Genomic DNA, 14,193 nt, shown 5'->3' on the forward strand with positions numbered 1-14,193 from the left:
AATGTTGTTAATTTGTCTATGTGATGTTTTTAACATTATTAGCAGCTGTTTGATAATCAGATTAATTATCGTTATGTGTCTGACGTTGATACTGTTGTGCATAGTTTACCTCCAGTTGACCGAGTGGATCTCTGAGCTTGTGCGAGTGAGTGGAGGCGGGGCTAATTAGCATATTCATAGATCTGTGTACACTACATCAAGCGAGGGTGTCGAGTTACATTCACGCTATTTACGCATGAAGGCCTTTTTATTGACAAAAGAGGGACTTTTTCCCTGCGTTCCATTCTGAAGGGCTCATCCCTACGCCCTAATCCCTTCAAAGGGTTTACCCTCCGGAGTGAGAGCTTCGAAGGGATGAAGGGCGTAGGGGTCAAAAAACTCTTCTTTTTGGAACACACTTCAGCATCATCTTAACGAGACAATCAAGGAAGAGTAGATTGTGCAAGTTGTGCCCTTTGTTTAACGTTAGTTTATTTATTTATTTTTGGTTTATCGCACCACATTGTATATTGTGTCTGTATTTGAAACATTTGAATGGACTGATAAAGGGAGCTGTAAAGTATTTTTGATGAAGTAGCATATAAGGTCCAAATTTTGACCATAGTAATGTACCAAATCTAACTCGTATAAATATTACAGTAGTATACAAAAATACTATATATACATTTATATAGTACTCCGAGCCTCCTGTACCCATTCTGTGACGTCAAACAACTTCCCTGTGCAAAGGATCATGGGGGCCCAAAGTGTCCATCAGATGTACCCTTCGAAATCCTTCATTCCGAAGGGCCCTTTGATGTGGTCAGTTTTGAGCACTTCAGTTTGGAACGACCCTTCAATATGGCGGCCATGATTAATTTCACTCCGAAGTGCCCTTCGGAGGGCGATATATCCCGTTTGGAACGCACCGATAGTGAATCTTAACTCTTTCCCCGCCATTGCCGAGTTTTTCCAGCAATCCGTGTTCTCCCTGTTTTACGGTAGGGGGCGCTGTTACGCATCTTCTGAAATAGTACAACATTTCCGGATCCAAAAACAAGCCAAAAAGATCAGCATAAACCAGAAGGAGTGGATAGAAGTTGTTTACGCTCAAGTAAGCTAATGTGATCATCAAACATTCAGCAGCGTATAAATAAAAACTGCCTAACGTTACAGAATTAAATGTAATAATAAACAGAACTGCACATGTCTTGCAGAAGAACATTGTAGCCGGAGCTACTTTTCTCCGTGTGTGTCTATGGCGAGTCACGCAGTTTCTGTGATACTCTGCGGCGGGTCCTACCAGTCCGGTCTGAAATAGTCCGAATATAAACACTTATTATAAGTGTACCATAATGATTCAGGGTAAGACAAAAACACAGATTGGAAAATGGATTCATGTTGTACATTCTCATTATATAATTTTTGTAAATTTTTAACACAAAAAAAGTCACGGACAGCAGCTTTAAACTTACCCACATTCAAGTGTAGATTTAAAAAAAGAATGAATGAAGCTAACATAAAATGTTTTTTTTTTCTTTTCTTTTTTTCTTTTAAAATATATTGACTGTTTACAGAGTCATACAACAAAATCTGAACTTTTTGTGGTCAAAAATGCAGGCTGGCAACTTAAAAAATAAAATTCAATTCACATTTATTTGTATAGCGCTTTTCACAATACATTGTTTCAAAGCAGCTTTACAGAGAATGTCAACATTACAGTTTAGAGAATGCATTTAGCTAATAATATAGGCAATTAATTTACAATCATTGTTAGCAATTTAGTTGAAGGTAGAAGCAATGAGCTCCTGGAAAAATGAATTACATATTAACAATAATAAGAAAATAAAAATGAAACGCTGGCGGGGATAGAGTTAACAGCTTCATTATTTTGCGAGGGAAAATAAGAGGCGCTGCGCCTTTAAATCCTCCAGGACCGGCCCCTCCCACTCGTGTGATGACGCGATCGTTTTATTGCAGCCTGTCAAACAGCCATCAGAAGATGACAAACAGGCGAGCGGACAGATCGCGATCATGAGCCGCGCTCTCCACCGGGTCTGACGGATCACCCTGCCGCCGCAGCCTCTTATGGACCCCGTTTCCCCCCGTTTTGTCGCACACAGCAGCCTCGCCCGTTCTCCCCCATGAAAAACACTCTCTGGAGCGGCGTGATGATGATGTCGAGCAAAAGCGCGGAATGGCTGCAGGATGAGCTGCAGTCCGGCGGAGGCTCGCTGCTGCTGCTCGACTGCCGCTCGCACGAGCTCTTCGAGTCCTCGCACATCGAGTCCGCCATCAACCTGGCCATCCCGGGGCTCATGCTGCGGAGGCTGAAGAAGGGCAACCTGCCCATCCGCTCCATCATCCCCAATAACGAGGACAAGGAGAAGTTCGTCAAGCGCTGTAAGACGGACACGGTGCTGCTGTACGACGAGGCGACGGCGGACTGGCAGGAGAGCGGCGCCGCGGGATCCGTGCTCGGGCTCCTCATGCAGAAGCTCCGCGATGACGGCTGTAAAGCGTATTACCTGGAAGGCAAGATCGATTTATTTGGACTTTGATTTGCCATTCAAAACTTTTAAGAGCTCGAATCAGTGTGTGTGTGCGCGTGTGTGCGTGGATTAAATCGCTCCCGCTCTTTGACTTTTAAACCGTGAAAAGTTCATTAGATGACGAACTGTTCGGTCGCGCGCTCGATGTTATGATCCTGTCAGGCTTCTCCATAAGAACACACCGCTCTTAAAATACCTCATTTGTGCCATTTTTTTGTCTTTCTCGTGGTGTGTTTTGACTGCGATCCTTTAAAAAAGAGAAACAAAGATGTTTTCAATTAATTTCCTAAAATGGCTCCGCCATGTTGTCTTTCAGAGGGAGAACGAGCAATTCATGAATGAACGGCCAAAAGACTGAATCACGACGCTGTTGGACTCTTTTCGATAAATCGACACGTTCTATTCGATATTTCGTGAAAATAGAAGCACATGTCGAGCGTTTTGTCGTGAAAATGGAGTTTGTCTGTGTAATTCTCGGTTTCGCCACCATTCACAAAATACAGCTCAGTGTCAGTCATGATCGTGATTCAACTTGAGACGCGTTTAACACTCATTCCGGATTTATTTACTAGAAATAAAATATTTTTCAGTTTCACTAGTGCTTAAAATTAGATATTAGTATTTATTCCTTTGCTATTATCCATTATGTAACTCTTCCATTGGTAATTTTCCCATTTTGAGTTTTATGAGGATCTGTGGTTTAGATATTAAAGGGATAGTTCACCTATAAATAGTTTATTTATTCACATTTTATGTCCTTCCAAACCTGAATGACACTTTCTTCAATGGAAAACAAAAGATGGTTTAATAATTGTGTGTGTGTGTGTGTGTGTGTGTGTGTGTGTGTGTGTGTGTGTGTGTGTGTGTGTGTGTGTGTGTCCATAAAGTGGAAGTCGGTGCTCACCAGAACTGATTACCAACATTTTGCAAAATATCATCTTTTTTTTCCACTGAAGGAAGTCGAACAGCATGAGACAGATGCTTACAGAATTAACATTTTAACCCTTTAACTAGTCAATACTCATTACAGTTTTAATGGTAACATTTCTAATCTTAGTGTTTTGTCTTAGTGACTTTTGTAGTACCAATTGGAGTACACAATAGTGTGTAATAAATAGATACCAGTGTGTACAAAGTTAGATATTAGTGGATATTATTTGGATTACTAATGATTATGAGACTTATTAGTATTTTAGTTAATTGCGTATTTTAGTATACTAAAATGTGCAAGGAACACCATAGACTCATATTTGCATCAGGCTATTGTTTATTTATGTGCAAATATTCTATAGTTTTTGTTTAAATGCATGTAATTGCTCACTCTTTTAATGTACAGTAGCGTGATCTGTTGATTGATGATCCTGAAGTGTGTGTTTTCTGGCATGTTCCAGGAGGATTTAACAAGTTTCAGACTGAATACCCAGAGCACTGCGAGACTAACTTGGACTGCTCCTGTCCGAGCAGCTCTCCGCCCTCGTCCGTTCTGGGTCTGGGTGGACTGCGGATCAGTTCAGACTGTTCCGACGGAGAGTCGGACCGGGAGCCGGGCAGTGCCACGGAGTCCGAGGGCAGCCCCTTACCCAGTAACCAACCAGCATTCCCAGTCCAGATTTTACCGTATCTTTACTTGGGCTGTGCCAAAGACTCCACCAACCTGGATGTTCTGGGCAAGTACAACATCAAGTACATCCTGAACGTGACTCCCAACCTGCCCAACATGTTTGAACACGACGGGGAATTCAAGTACAAACAAATTCCCATTTCTGATCACTGGAGCCAAAACCTCTCTCAGTTTTTCCCAGAAGCCATTTCTTTCATTGGTAAGTTTTCCCACTTCTTGGACTTTCAGAATTTTAAAGCTCACGTCCGTCAGTTTATTATTTTCATTGTGTGTCTGAAGACTGGCCGTGATCTTAGGATGTGTTTGTGAAGTTCAGGACAATCCCTCACACTCCAGACTCTTTTATTTGAATTCACTCTACTGTGAGCTAAAGAATGAATCCGTGTGGCGTTGCCAAGGGTCAGATGGGTCAGATTTACACAGATAACAAGTGTTCAGCTGTGGTCTACATGATGAACCTGATATATAGTCATTGAGCATGTTTACATGCAGACCGACGCGCTGATAAATCCCACAGATCGGCTCATTGATCAAACCCGTTGTCCTGGTTTACACACTAACCCATAACCTGGAAATGCAAGTAAACCGCGTTTAAAAGATTTCACCAAACGCCAATCCTTATCATTTGTGTGTCCGTTTGTTATGTGAGATGTTATTAAATAAATAAGCAGTATTTTGACTGAACTGAACAGTATATTTCCAAACGTTTGCTGTGGATGCGCTTCAATCCGCAGTAAAGATGCAGGTTAGTGTGTTTACATGCGGGAGAAATCATTGTTTTATGTTTGAAGGGTTAGTTCGCCCAAAAATAAAATTACTCACCCTCATGTCGTTCCACACCCGTAAGACCTTCGTTCATCTTCAGAACACAAATTAAGATATTTTTGATGAAATCCGAGACTTGTCCATAGACAGCAATATAATCAACACTTTCAAGGTCCAGAAAGGAACTAAAGACATCGTTAAAACAGTCATGTGACTGCAGTGCATCAACCTTAATGTTATGAAGAGACGAGAATACTTTTTGTGCGCAAAACCACAAAAAGTGTTCTCCGAATGCCGACTCATTATTTGCCGTCTCCTACGACAGCATCGCATGCACGCGTCGTGCTGATCACATGATCCGCTTTGGCCAATACTGAGCCGGAGTTCTGATGTAAACAGAAGCTCTGAACTGCGTATGACAACAGTTCAAATTGTTAAATAAAATAGTTACTTTTTGTCTCTTCATAACATTAAGGTTGAACCACTGCAGTCACATGACTGTTTTAACGATGTCTTTAGTTCCTTTCTTGACCTTGAAAGTGTTGATTATATTGCTGTCTATGGACGAGTCAAAAACCTCTCAGATTTCATCAAAAATATCTTAATGTGTGTTCTGAATATGAATGAAGGTCTTACGGGTGTGGAACGACATGAGGGAGAGTAATTTTAATTTTTGGGTGAACTAACCCTTTAAGCCGTTCAAGTTAACACACTTGCGTGTCCACCTGCATTGTCAAGCGTAATTGAGATATTTCTCAATCACATGATCACGGGTCAGACGAGTTTTCCAAGGGTGACGTAAGACATTACCGGAATGGTGCAGCAGAGTAAGTAGATGTGATGGGTTCAGCGAGCTCTACGGGAGTGATCGATGTGGGCCTGGAATCACAGAGCAACTGAACCGTGAGTGTGAATCGACACGCGCGTCACAGCAGATCTCACCTCTGGCTTTGAGCGGGTACAAGTCTTCAGCGTGGTGATTTAGAAAGCTTGAACGAGGATGGAAACGGTTTTAGTTTCTCTTGTGTTTTCAGATGAAGCCACACGTGTCGTCTGTGGCAGGGCTCGGTTGACACCTTCTGAAGTCATTTCCTAAAAACATCGAGACTGAGGTTATATCTGCCTTACACTCTTTCATGAAGTCAGTTCACTCAGTCTTTATACTCCCGTCAAGCGCTGAAAGGTGTGTGTGCTTCGGTAGATGATTAAAGATCACTGTTTACATCATGTGATGGTGTTTAATGTACAGCTTTAAAGCCCATAAGAACAATAACTATATTAGTGAACAATATCGTCCTGTTGATTCTGTAGCTGCAGCTTTAAATGCTCGAGCTTGATTCTGATTGGCTGTTGATGTTTTTACAGCACAGGAATTGAAATCATGTCCCATTCACATTTGTCCATGACACTCGCACGCCTTTGACTGGAACCTGTTGTTCTGGTTTCTAGCTTTTATGATCATTGAGTGTGTAGGAAAGACATTACAGATGAGTTAGCTACAGTAGTAATTCATGTTGTTCGTGACGACACGAGGCTCATTGACTGGAGAAATAATCATTAATGTGGATGTGCGTTATTCTAACACTGGTGTTGGCGAGCGAGAAACGGAAGGGCAAACTAGTGCACTAAACTATCACAACATCCTGTTATGCGGCTGGACGTTGTTGTTCAGTTTGAACACTTTCACTTTTGCTGTGTAAACATACTTTTCATGAGCTATTGACATTAGGAAGTCTTGCTGAAAGAAACTTCCTGTTTAGACGAAAGCGGCATAAGCTAAAGAGGTCAGTGGTGTTGTGTTTTACATACTGATTTAACCAATTAATCGAAGCTTAGAAACCGTTCGCTGAGCCTCCGTGTTGGAGCCAGTGGTTCTGGGGGAAGTGACCTCATTGTTCCAGGGGTCAGCATCCATCACGAGCAGAGAAGAGGAAATGGCCACTTTACTCGGCCTCGCCTGGCACTAATGGCTCTGCAGTACGTCATGCCCCACAAAACCAGATGCACTTTGTCTCTAAATAATGTATGGCTGTAAAGTTTCCCATTCACAGATCCGTTCGAGAGAAGTTGAGGGTGTTTCTCTCGTGATGGGTGTGTGTGCGTGTTTGTGGTGTGCGTGTGCGTGTTTGTGGTGTGCGTGTGCGTGTGTGTGTGTGTGTGTTTGTGATTGTGTGTGGAGCGTCTGTAATGCGCTTCTTATCATCAGCCGCTGAACTCGTTTGTCGTTTAGAGCCCCAAACATCCTCACGCTACATCTACATAGTTTCTTGTATGAAGCAGTTTTTTTTAGTTTTATTAATTTCATTAATATTATATAATATATATATATGTGTGCGTGTGTATATATATATATATGTATGTATATGTATGTATATGTATGTATATGTATGTATATGTATATATATGTATATATATGTATATGTGTGTGTATGTATGTTTAATGTTAATTTTAGTTAATTTTTTTAGAATTTCCTGTTCCTTTGTCATTTTATTTGTTTTTGTTTTTTTTTGTTGTTGTTTTTTTTAATATTGCTATTTAGGTTAAATTCATTTTTGTTTTAGTTTATATTTATTTCCAGTTAATAATTTGTGTGCTTCAATTTTAAACATTTCAGTTTATTGCGGACACAACTTTTCTTTAAAAAAATTTATTAAATATATAAATAAAAATAAATAAATATTTGATTTGATTTCAGCTTTATTTCAACAGAAATGTTTTAGTTAATGATGATCACCCTGGTGTAACGACCTGACTTGTGATGTGGAAAAAAATATAATGTAAAATTCTTTTTTTTTTTTTTTTTTTTTACTCTTTTTATATATATAATTTTTACATATAAAATAATAGATAATAAATAAAATTCACTTACACAATGTTTTTCTGAAAACATTTGCACAGACTCCACACTGAAAATCCTCGCTCTGCTGTTCTGACGGAGACTTTAGATCAGTCTCAACCTGTTTTGTGGTCCGTAATTTCAGGAGTGCAGTAGAGTTTTAGTTTTTGCTCCTTTAAAAAGTTGGCATGTAACTACGTATTTTCCTAACGAGTGCCTACTGACTAATTGTCCTACAGGATTACACTGGTTCAGTGTCCAACAGACACTCATCAGGCTTAAAAGGATTGTTCACCAAAACTGAAAATTGTCGTAATTTCCTCATCCTCATGTCATCCCAAACCTGAGAGACTTTCTTTGAACTAACTAGTATTGCTTGTATGACTGTGTGTCTTCACACTTCTAATCAGTGGTGTCTGAAAGTTTCAAGCGACCTGAAGGTAACAAAAATCAAACAACTCTAGTGGTATATTAACTTTCAAATCAAATCAACTTATGTATAATCATGCCCAAATCAAATATGGCCACACGGCAAGAACATAAAACCTCCTGTGATGACATGGTGTCAGTCACATAGGATCTGTTCTGTCATTCAACAACAGCTGGTTGTAACGCATTTTTACTTTATCGATGGAGCCCAGCTTGAGAGACACATTTATGCTGTTTTTAACATGACAACCCCTTAAAAAGCCAGCGCTAATGCGGCTGAAAAAAGGAAAACATAACAGCCAAAGGTGTCGGTCTGCAGGCTTGTTCACACCAACACAAACGTTTGGCACATAAATTTGGTTCAGTTCAGTCTGATTCTTCCTCTATTCACTATCGCTTGGCAAAACTCTGTGTGAGCGCCACTAAGACACTTTTATATAAAAAAGTGTGCGGCCCCAATGCTCTCTATTAGTCAATCATCACAGTGTGATGGAAAGGTTTTAGAACACTTCTCTGTAGAAAAATCTGCAATTTTGATCTGAATAGATGCATTAACAGTCATTCATTCAAATTAAAGTGTTTATTTCACTGAATGTTTGTTTTGTCACAAACAGGCGTCGATTATACAGGCCAGCAATATATAAAATATTTGTAGTCTGAATTTAATTGTCTTTAAAATGTGTCATTGAAGCTGTTGAATGCTTACAATTAAAGTTAATAAAATTGAATCGAGTAGCGTGTGATTTTTCTGTCTTTTGTCCTTTATTAACATGACAGACAGCAGCAGGTTTATTAGGCTGCTGTCACTTTAAGAGCTGATGCACGGATCCAATACACTGTTACACAACATGCGTTTTCTCAACTCTTTACAGTCCAAAACTGACTGCATTTATCTGAATGCTTGGCGAGACGGGAATTTCCACACATGTATTTGACCATTTAAGCCCAATAAACCACAAAAAGAGCTCAGTTTGGTTCTCTCGAGCTGTTTGAAAGACTGCTTTATGAGCGCGACACTTATATCAGTGGTGTGAGCGAAACCTGCAGGAATGACAAAATTATGTGCAATGCGAATGAGTGAGAAGAGGCGAGTGTGTGTCGATTCCCCATCTGAGAGAAGAGGGAGAGATACTGCTGAAAAGGAGATATCAAAATATCAATATTTTTGACAACACTAGTGTATATCAAATTTGAGCCTCAGTTAAAGTCGAGATAGTAGAGCTTAAAGCAACTAGTTGACCATCCTGACCCATTTCTACATGACCTCTGCCCTTTCAGAAAGCTTTTTTTTTTTGTAGTTGAATGTGTTAAGTGTTTCATGCTGGCTTGAGTTCATTCACATAGTGTGTGTGTGTGTGTGTGTGTGTGTGTGTGTGTGTGTGTGTGTGTGTGTGTGTGTGTGTGTGTGTGTGTGTGTGTGTGTGTGTGTGTGTGAGAGATTCAGTTGGGCTCGTCTGGCATTTTAAGGCTCATCTCTTTGTGTTCTTCTCTTCCTCAGATGAAGCTCGTTCCAAAAAGTGTGGCATCTTGGTGCACTGCCTAGCAGGCATCAGTCGCTCGGTCACCGTCACGGTGGCGTACCTGATGCAGAAGCTCAACCTGTCGCTCAACGACGCCTACGATTTCGTCAAGCGCAAGAAGTCCAACATCTCGCCCAACTTCAACTTCATGGGGCAGCTCTTGGACTTCGAGAGGACGCTGGGGCTCAACAGCCCCTGCGACAACCGCTCGCCCAACGACCAGCTCTTCTTCACCACGCCGACCAATCACAACATGTTCCAGCTGGACACGCTGGAGTCCACATGAAGGCCAGCAGAGGACGCTGGGTGGGAGCAGCCACCCTTTGAATGTTTATCTCCCGTCTCCAGGGGAGCTTTTGACCCGGAGGAGCGTCCAGCAGCCGCGGCGGGGCCGGCGAAGGGAGGGACGGAGGGTGGTTCGGCACACGGGGCCCTCTGAAGCCCCTGCAGCTATTCCGGTGGATTTTAATGCAGCTTTTCTTGCCTTTATGGAACAGACTGTTCTTTTTCTGTCACGGTTCGACACACCAGAAGAAACACGAGCGCGCGGCGCCTCACTCGAGGAGAAGGAAGTGGAACTGCCGTGGGACGCCCTCGACCTCGAAGGGGTGCCACCGTACCGACTGGGATTTTTGTCTTTTCTAACCGGAGGAGAATGTAGGGTCGGACCGGCGGTTTGGATTGGCGTCGCTGAGGTGCACGACACATTCAACACACGCAGTCTGTCTGTTTCTATATCTTTGTATATTTCCTCGCAGACGAAACGTCGTCCAAAGTAGAGGCCGAACCAACACAAACAAACATTGTGAGTCCTCCTCCCCCTCTTTATTTTCTCTCGCTCTACGTTTGCAATGACCTAATGCGTTTTGCACAGTGGTGAAGCCTTTCACTTCTTGGCACTTAAAAGCGGTACTCCAACACACACAGAAAGAGACATTCAGAGGTCCTGCCAGTCCTAGGCTGCGACGAGGCCGCGCAGCTGCGTGGGACCGGCGAGCGACGACGCGCGCACTTAAAGCTCATTGTTCCTTAACTGCAAACGACAGATCGACGTTTGTGTCCTAGCTACGAGTCCCGGCTCGGTTCGGGCTCCTTCACCTTCTGGCCTTGGTGATTCTCGTTACAGTATGAATATATTGTATTATTTTCTCAATAAGAGTATATCTATTCACTCGATGTGTATTTGGGCATGCGATCCTCTCGAGGTGCGGCACGTCACTGAATGTTGAGGACTGTTTTTTTAACTACTCTTGCTGCTCCGGCAGTAAACAGTGTGTAGCGAGGGCGTTCCTGACCGCAGGAGCGAGCGACTGGACCCGAGTGGACGAGTGCTTGAGTTAACAGGGTTGCTTTAAGCTGGCCTTATATAACCTTTTTAATTCTTTCCTACTCTGACTGTTCAATACTCTTTGTATCTCTCTTTAGAAATCGTTGTATTTGTTCATTTTTAAAGAAACCGATATGTAGTAATAATAATAATAATAATAATAGACGACTAATGGTCTCTAACGGGTCAGTCAAGTTTATGTTTGTTACTCTGCAATATACTCCACAACCCTTTGCAGTATTTTCTAGAAAATGGCCTCGGGTTTTTGACTCTTCTACTTTTGATACTAGAGATCCACAGAGATATAGCTTGAAACCGAGGCGGCGTTTCGCCCGGGGTGTCCGAAGTGACATCTCACACTGGCTACTGGGTGTGCGTTTCATCCGATTCGATTTCCCCCATAATATATGTGCTATTACTGACTCCTGTGGCCTTCTCATATATCTCAATATCTCAGTATATATATATAGTATTCATCTTGTGCAGATATGCAATGGTCGTCCCCTTAATATATCATCGTGGGCGACTCTTTCTCATGCTTGAAACAACTTTGGAGACGTCGTCACCCAGTCACAATAACAACACGGCGTCACCTCGGGACTGAAACGTGCTTCATTTCACAGCTTCTTTATTTACATGTAAATCTTGATTTCAGGCTGCTTCTCGTGGAGGAATGTTTGTATCCGTAACAATGGGAGAGAGGAATGGTTCATGTTTTTCTCCGTTTGTATATTGCCAGAACACAGGAACAAGGCTTTCTGTGGACATTTCTTGTAGCTACACAACGGTTGTGCGATTTAATAACCGTAAGAACGGAAGAGAACGACACCCAGGAACGAGACGAGCGAATAAGGAAATGTATATCTTACCTCACCGAGGAATTTTTCAGGGATTTTTATTTGACAATGCGTCGGCATCGTGTTACAGCTTCAAATGTCAAAGAGCTGTTTTATATGTGCTGTATACATTTTTTAAAAGATACAATCTATATATGTGTATAATACTGGGCTTGGTAACCGGGCAGTTAAATTTTCTGGTTTATGAAGGATATAAAATTGTCCGTATGTATTGTATAGTATATGAAAACCAATACAAGACTTGTTTGTACTGCAAATAAATATTGAATTATTTTTTGGTTATCCAGTCTGGTTTGGTGTATTCATTCCACCCCCCCCCCCCCCATGCGCTGTGCTTCTCTTCCCATAACGCCCTTTCAAGTGTGCTATAAAAAGAAGCCCAGAAATATCCCCAGACCATTAACCACCTCCAGATCAACAAACGCTCTCCGTTAGGATCTGCCATGTTTTTCCTGTAAATGTTGGTCTGATACCAACTTCATCTTTCCCTCTCGTTCATGACTCTGGGCTTTTCTTGGAAAACGGCACCTCACGGGTGTCTTTCTGCAACATGAATCCTACATGAGGTGAGACTTCCTCCCCCCGCCCACTTGGTTTCCTGTTGCCTTGTGGTTAATTTCAGATACAGATGGTTTCTGAAGCATGTGATGACACCACATCCGATTGCTGAAACGATCACCGCTCTGCTTCCTCTTCGTAACCTAAGTCAAGTCATGTTTATTTATATTGCGCTTCATACCGTACAGATTGCTTCAAAGAGCCTTACATAACAAACAGGAAAAACAGTCCGTGTTGCCCAATTCTTCAATCAGGAATCTGTCATTTCAGTTTTAATTGCAACTTCAGTTCTCAACTACATGAAGCTTGACAGCAGACAATATGGTGTTCGTGAACTGAATATTAATAGATTTTAAGTCCACACTAAGCAAGCTAAATTGCAGTGGTGGCAAGGAGCCAAACATCATTTGATGAACGTCAGCGTCATTGATGGTTTCACACTACAGCACACGTCCTCTTTTTTGGTTTATTTTTATAGAATGAGTTCAAAATTTGACTGTTAAAGGTCAGTTTGACATGCACTCTCAGATCAGAGATTGGGCGCTTTTTAAAGATCTTACTGGCGTTTCCTTTGTCAGATTTACTCTTTGAACTGAAGTGCTAAATGAAGGTTTAGCTGTATTCGATGTACAGTATTACATGAATTAGGCTATGTTGCACTAAGCATTTTGAAATTGTTGCTTACATTTGGGTAAAAGTTGCTTGAAGAAGCAAATATTACAGCTCAGTATATTGCACAATACGTTTGGGTGTCTATTTCAAGGACCGTCGGGTTATGGAGAATGTAAGACATGCTAAGATGAATGCGTTCAGCCTGTCTTTTCGAGTTCGTTTTTAAGAACAAGAATGAACAAGTGGGTACCTGTCATGTTGAGTGGTAAGGGGAGATTTCTTATGAGAAGCGACTGGGATGTTCACCTTGATTATGGTTTGACGTGAGTGGAGGGCATTCTTTGTATGTCAGGAACAGGGTTAAAGGAGCAAACGTTCCCACAAATGCATACTGCAATTCACCAGTACATATTGTGAAAAAGTCAAAATTGCGAGATACAAACACAACTGCGAGAAATAGTCAGAATTAGAAAAAAAATAAACTTGCATTTACAAAAAAAAAAGTCAGAATTACAAGTTATAAAATCGTAACTCCGAAAAATGGTCATAATTGTGAGAAATAGAGTTGCGAGATAAAAAGTCAGAATTGCAAGATATAAAGAGTCAGAGTTGCGAGTTATAAAAGAGTTTTTCTTTCAGAAACGGGTTCAGATTGAGAGTGCTCGACGGATCAGTTCAGCTTCAGTTTTTGTTTCCTCAGGGGCAAATAATACATCGTTTTTATTATGCTGGTGAAACACTAATCTACATTAGTCCGTCTGCCACGGCTTCCTTTTCACTCCCATATAAATGAACTTGGATATTCTAATTATTTATCTAAACTCCTAAAAATACAGACTTGCTTTTCTCTCTACGAGTCCAGTGAGGTTCTTCAGTCACTGCAGCTTTAACTATCATACTACCAACAGTTAGCGGCTGATGGGTGAGTAGTTGTTGAACAGCGTACTACGATGACACCTTCACACAGATTCATTCACGCCACACTAACAGACCGAAGGAAAGCAGTGCTAATTAAAGCTAAATGGATATAGTGTAGTGTTTAAAACATGATTCATGCGGAGTGAAAAAACAACTACTTAACGAGACTTGCTTTTGAAAATGCTCTAAATTTGAAGCTATGCAACAAGTACACAGGG

At 41.4% G+C, this 14,193-nt stretch overlaps 1 protein-coding gene across 1 annotated transcript; it reads left to right on the plus strand.

The window, feature by feature from the left end:
• Positions 1-1,730: 1,730 nt before the first annotated feature.
• dusp7 (dual specificity phosphatase 7) lies at positions 1,731-12,158 on the plus strand. The gene is made up of 3 exons (XM_067388801.1): positions 1,731-2,514; positions 3,923-4,351; positions 9,682-12,158. Exons 1-3 carry the CDS (start codon positions 2,124-2,126, stop codon positions 9,987-9,989), a joined length of 1,128 nt encoding a protein of 375 aa, XP_067244902.1. The 5' UTR covers positions 1,731-2,123; the 3' UTR covers positions 9,990-12,158.
• The last annotated feature ends 2,035 nt before the right edge of the window (positions 12,159-14,193 follow it).

This window comes from Chanodichthys erythropterus, chromosome 6, assembly GCF_024489055.1.
Source record: "Chanodichthys erythropterus isolate Z2021 chromosome 6, ASM2448905v1, whole genome shotgun sequence".
Lineage (NCBI taxonomy): Eukaryota > Metazoa > Chordata > Actinopteri > Cypriniformes > Xenocyprididae > Chanodichthys > Chanodichthys erythropterus.